General features: G+C 65.4%; 1 protein-coding gene across 1 annotated transcript; it reads left to right on the plus strand.

Moving 5' to 3' along the window:
* The first annotated feature begins 1336 nt into the window (after positions 1–1336).
* Positions 1337–4543, plus strand: LOC116598118. The gene is given in 4 exon segments (XM_032356408.1): positions 1337–2034; positions 2036–2986; positions 2988–3116; positions 3118–4543. Coding segments are annotated over 4 exon segments (1452 nt in total). The 5' UTR covers positions 1337–1884; the 3' UTR covers positions 3340–4543.
* Positions 4544–6045: the final 1502 nt, after the last annotated feature.

Below are 6045 nucleotides of genomic sequence, written 5' to 3' on the forward strand. Positions count from 1 at the left end.
CCGCATCAGGGTCTCTCCTGGACACGCGCTCTGGAGCTCAGCGGTTACCTTTGTGTTGGCGCACACAGGCGGGACCGGGGCTTCCGTCCTGGTGCCCACAGACTGCCGTGGTCTTTTGGCTACCAGCCCCGGGTCACCAGAGTTCCAGCCTTGTTCTCGCTGTGGCTTGCTTGCTGAGGGGTCAAGGACAGCACCGCCTTGAATCACCAGAGGGCTTGTGTCAGCCCTGGGGTTCTCTGAGTCGACTTCTCAGCAGACACCACTGCGACCTCTAAGTCCCTTCCACTTTAGTTAGCCATGACCAGGAGGGAGTCAGGGCTGGGTGGGGTTGGGAGGCAGAATCGGGGCACAGAGATGCCCAGGCCAAAGAGAGGTCAGGGATGTAGCAGAGGGGGTCTTGCTGAGGGCCAGCGGGCGAGGAGGGGCTGGGGTGCGGGAGGTTCACGCAAGGGAGTACCCGGCTGGCCAGGGCGGCTTGCCCCAGGCCCTCTGGTAGTGGGATTGAGGGTGGACTTGGGGACAGTCCTGCCAGCAGCCCCAGGTTGGGATGCTCTCCGACCCATGGCTTGGGTAGTGCCAGTCTCTTCACATGCTGCCTTATTAAAAAAATAGCCTCTTAATCACTAGGGGTCTGGCAGCAAAGGACTGTCCTCATTCCCAGCCCAGAAGTTCACCACGTGGACGGCAGGGAACAGAGAAGACCCAGCCATGGTGGACCGCTGTGTGGGCTGGAGAGGCGGATGCAGGGGCCTGTCCTGGGGCCCGTGCCCTGCGGAAGAAAGAGGAGGGCCCCAAGGGGCGTGCACGTTCTGTTCACCCGCCCCCATCCGTGTGGGGACAGGCTCCCGGGCCCAGCCCGCAGCCTGTGAGGGCCAGCTACATCCCTGATGGGAATGTTTCCTCAAATGACCTTTCTGCTGCTAAGAGAACGCGGCAGCCAGCCGACCCCAGCAGTGGGCAGGCTCGGAGACTCCGCTGAAAGGGGCCACTTGGCTTGTGAGTTGGGCTGAGTCTCTTTCCCAAACCGGATTTGGCTGGAGGGAGCTGTGCCAGGCGGGGCCTTGTCTCACGGCAGCCGCCGTTCCCCGGGCGCCCTGAGACTTCGCTCCAGAGCCCGGTCTCACGGCTCCCTGGCGGCTGCCATGGCACTTGCCTCTCCAGGGGGGCTTGTGTTGCCCGGAGCTGCCGGTCAGCGGACGTGTGCACACCGAGCTCGCACTGCAGGCGGCTCTGTGCCTGCGGCATTGCCTGTGGGCGCGTGTGCGAGCCACCGCGGGGCTCCGCCTGTCTGTGCACGTGAGCCCCCTCCTCACCTGCTGCGGTCCAAGGGCTGCCGTCCCCGCCCTCCGTCCTCTCTCCCCGCCCATTTGCCTTCGTCCTGTCCGTCGCCCGCCCTCTAGGGAGCGACAGAACCGGGGCAGGGCTCTCTGTAAAGTGACTATTCCCGCATGTGTGACCCTGTGTTCTCTCTTCACCGTGTCCTTGCCTATGGCGCCGTTCTCGGTGGAGTAGCCTTGTTTGCATGGAGCCCTCTGTCCTTGTGTGGGTGAAGGGCCCAGTCGCGTGGCCTCTGGGGATGTCCCCTGGCCCGGATCCCCCCAGGTCCTCTCCCTCATACCCACACATCTCTCTGGGACCTGCCCCAGGGGGCGGGTGCAGTTCCCCCCACTGCCTCTGGGGGCGCCCGTGGTCCTTGGATGGCATCTCTGGTCCCTCCCGGCCGGTCTGCAGGAGTGCTGGCCCACGTCTCCCTCTGGCCAGTGGTTAAAGCCCCATCTTGTTCTTTTTCTTGAACACAGGGTTGGACCCTGCAGCTGTGGCCTTCTTGGCGCTGTCCCCGGTGCCCCGGGTGGGTGAGCAGGACTCTGGGTCTGTCCGACAGGGATGGTGCCTGCATCGTCCCCCAGCCCGGTCAGCCCAGCGGCCTGGCCGGCCCCACAAGTGACGCCAACGTGGGAGCAGCCACCCAGGCCCCTCCCTGCAGGTCCTCCACGCTCGTCGGTCCTGGAGCCTGCAGACGTCTCACTGCCAGTGGCTGGGAAGCAGGCCCTGGGAAGATCGCGCATTCCTGCCCGGGGTGCTCCTCGCTGCCGCTGCCAACCTTGAAGGCAGAGTGTGGAGGCAGCCCTACACACTTGGCACATGGGCCTGGGAAATCTGTGGGGCCTGTGACTCCAGGGCTTGCGGCCCTTCCTACCTCTTGGAAGCTTCTAGATTCGTCAGGGCAGGGGGCGACAGTGCAGGCAAAGGAGAAGTGTGGCCCCCGGGGCCTGTTGGAAGCCAGGTTTGGGGGTGGTGGCGGCAGGTGCCCCTGCTCACGGACCCAGCGCTCTCCCGTCTTGAGGGGGGTCAGTGGCAAAGATGTCCTGGTTCCTTCTCAGGTGGGTCCCTGACTGCCGCATCTGCCTGTGGGCCGGGGTCGGTGATCTCTGACCTCTCCACCCTCCACGGGGCTGTCCCCACTGCCACCGGCACCCCTTGTCTGGAGACCCAGGAGTGTGGGTGGAGCCCCAGGCTGAAGGCTGTGGGGAACCCGTCTGACCTGCCCTCCCCTCCCGGGGTGGTGCAGTGGAGCTCCCGAACGTCCGGGTTTGCCCGTGTGTCCCAACCCCTGCCTCTGCCACTTATTGGCTCCGCTGGGGAGCCCGACGTGTTTGACAGGCCCCAGACAAGACGCAAGGAGAGGGGGCGGCGGTGTGGCCCGTGCACCCAGCCGGTGGGCATGCCCGGGTCCCTTTATAGTTTGAGGCGGGCCCTGGGTGGCCGTGCTGGGTTCTTGCCCACCACGGGGCCTGGCTCATGGGGGCACTGGGGACGCCTCCTCTCCTCTGTGCCTGTGCCCGCCTCACTTCAGAACCTGCGCGGTGGGGCTCTGGATGACGACATTTGGTTCTTTGCAGGGGCCTGCGCTCCCTGGCAGGGCCCCGGACCTTGGGGTGTCCTGAGCCCCCCACAGCCTGGCTCGCTGTCCCTCCCCGCGGTCCCTCTCCCTCTTGTTTCTTTTCTCTCTTCTCTCTGCTTTTCTCGATAGATGCACATTCAGTGCTGCCGTGGGGGTGCTGGGACCGCACTGCCGGGGTCAGGGGTCAGGGCGCGGCCCGCGGGCTCCTGCTCGGATCTCCCGGGCTGAGTGGAGCTGGGGGCAGGGCTGCCGTCACAGGGGAGGTGTGGGGTCCCCGGCCCAGCCCACTGGCTGCTGGCAGAAGGCGGTTCTCGGCAGCTGGGGGCCTGAGGTCTCTGTTCTTGCTGACCGTCGGCAGCTCCCGGCCGGTGCCTGCAGCCACTCGGCGCCGGTCCGCCCCTCGGTCCTCATCTCTGCACTCCAACCTGCCTGATTAGGACAGGCCCACCCACTCTGGGGCTGACTGAGCACCTGCCGCCCACAGCCCCCATGTCCAGGCCGCCTGTCCCGAGTCTTACACTTCAGAGCTTGGCCCCGTCCCTTTCCTGCCCCTGGAAAATTCCCTGCTCTGGGAGGTTTGCCAGAATGAAAGGGATCGAAAACACTGGCATGTGGGGGGTGGGGGCGGTCGGATTGACTAAGCCGGAGAGTGGCCCCAAGTTGCCTGGCCACCCAAACTGCCCCGCCTTGCCTGGCCGCGCTGCGGATTTCTCTGGCCCGGGTCCAGGGCTTCTGGTGCCAGGCAGCGGGGCAGGGGTGGGAAGGGGGCGTTCTGGGTCACCGCATCACCCCACCTCGTCCGCAGCCTGGTGGCCCCGCCCCACGTCCGGGTTCCCCACGTGCTCATCCTGCACTGCAGAGCGCCCTGTGGCTGGGGACGGGACTGACCCAGCTCGGGGTCACCGGCCCTCTGTGTGTCAGGGCGCCCTGGGAGCTCCTGACATGAGCTGCCTGGGCCGCTCAGGGGGCGGGGGAACGAGCGGGGAACCGCGGGCTGGTGGCTGGCCCGGCTCTCCCCGTGGCGGGTTAGTTCCTGGGCTGGCTGCTTTCCCGGTGCAGATTTTGAGCTAATCTTTCCGGGGAGTGGATCCTGCCTTTCATGCCGCGGGGCCAGACCCCTCCTGGGGGCTGAGCCAGCTCACCTCGGGGAACCCCTCGGGCTCACCCCAGGGCCCCATTTCCTTCGTGGCACTTGAGCGGCCTGGACCTTGCCCTCATACCCTAGGAGGGAGGGTCACTGTCGCTCTTGGCAGCCCTCCAGTTCGGTAGAACGGCGCCGTCCTGCGAGAAGGCTCAGGGCCACCCACATGTGGAGAAGCGTCCCCTGCCCATTCTCCCTGCTGAGGTCTGAGCCCTGCACGCCCCACAGCTCCACTTCTGAGGGTCCCCTGTCCACGGGGCCACGCCCCACTTCTCTGAGTCCCACATCCCCAAGGAAACGGGGCTTCCAGATCAGCCCCGGCCCAAAGCGTTGTTCCAAAGCCCCTTTGCTCTGCACCGGTCTGAAAGGTGCCTCCTTCAAACCGACCTGAACCCTCTTCCGCATCTTTCCTGGGCAGGAAGCAAACCCGGCTGTTTCAGTGTTGGTTGGACTGGGCCCTGGCGGGGTGTCCCTGAGTTTGGGTCGTGTGTGGGGGCTTCTAGGAGCTTCCCAGCCCCATGTCTGTGCAGCTTGCTGGACGGCCGTTGCTGTTTTCTCGTCTTGTGGTTATTCATGTGATACGTTCTGCCTAGACGTGGGTCGGTGCTGTGCTGGGCTTCAGAAGGGGCGCGCTGCTTTGGGGTGCTCCCACTAGCCGAAGCCAGACTCAGGCTGGTGGAAACAGGAGAGGGGACTCGCTGGCCCTTGCGGGGCGTTCTGGAGGTGGTGCAGGTCTCAGGGGAGGTCACCGCTGGTCAGGGCCCTCTCCCTGCTCCCAAGACCCCCCGTGGCTGCTGTCCCTTCACCAGGTGGCTGTGCTGGGACTCCCACTGGCCCTCACTTGCCGGCTTGGAGACACTCTCTCTGGAGGGGGGACCTTGCTGATGGCCACCCAGTCCCTTCCACGGGACCTCCGGGCCCACAACATCTGAGGGGAGGTACCGGGTGGGGTGGGGTGGCTCGTCCAGTCGGGGCTCCCCCACATGGGGTTTCACAGCAGGAAGCGTAGCCGTTCCCTCTCCTTGGGGTAAGCTCCTGACGGGCGAGGAGTCGTAGGTGGCGTCGCTGATGGCTGGCTGGCCGCAGGTTTTCTGCTCGGCTCAGGGCTTGAGCTGGAGGCTGGTGTTTGCTAGGGCTTCCGAGGAGGCCTGGGAGGGAGGAACCCGGAGCCGCTCTCCGCAGGAGGTCAGCTTCGGGTTGGGACTAGAACCTGTGATGCGTCGGCCAGGCATCCGGGGGGCCTTGCCTGGGTTTCTGGTTGCCATGGGAGTCCTGTTCTCTGTGAGCCGCACTGAAGCCTGCAGCCCCGGTGGGCATGGCGCTGGCCTGCAGCGGGCCGGGACGATCCTCGACCAGGTGGCTCTGGAAGCAGAGCCCGAGACAGGATTCTCATCCCGCTGCCCTGAGAAGGTGGGAGGGCAGAGGGAGGTAGCCGGGACGTGGGCCCGGCTGGCGCAGCATCTGCCTGCCCCCCCGCCCCGAGCTCTGGAGCACCAGTGAGCCTCAGAGCCGGGCCCATCCTGAGGCTGGGTCCTGTTGTTTGGACTGGTCCTGTCCCCGCCCCGGTTCCATCACTGGCTGTGACGTGGGCAGGACCGTGGTGAGGACGTTCGAGGTGTGGGGGCCGTGCTGGGAACGGGGTGGAGGGTGCCAGAGGCAGGACCGGCTGCAGGATGTGTGGGGTCCTCTTTAAAGTCAGGCAGAAGTCCTCTAAGGGGGTGCCTGGGTGGCTCAGTGGGTTAAAGCCTCTGTCTTCGGCTCGGGTCATGATCCCAGGGTCCTGGGGAGCCTGCTTCCTCCTCTCTCTCTGTCTCTTTGCCTACTTGTGATCTCTGTCTGTCAAATAATTAAAATCTTCACAAAGAAAAAAAGGTGGCACCTGGGTGACTCAGTCGGTTAGGCGTCTGCCTGCAGCTCAGGTCAGGATTCCGGGGTCTGGGATCGAGGCCTGCGTCGGGTTCCCTGCTCAGTGGGGAGCCTGCTTCTCCTTCTGCCTTTCTTT

This window comes from Mustela erminea, chromosome 1 (genome assembly GCF_009829155.1).
Source record: "Mustela erminea isolate mMusErm1 chromosome 1, mMusErm1.Pri, whole genome shotgun sequence".
Classification (NCBI taxonomy): domain Eukaryota; kingdom Metazoa; phylum Chordata; class Mammalia; order Carnivora; family Mustelidae; genus Mustela; species Mustela erminea.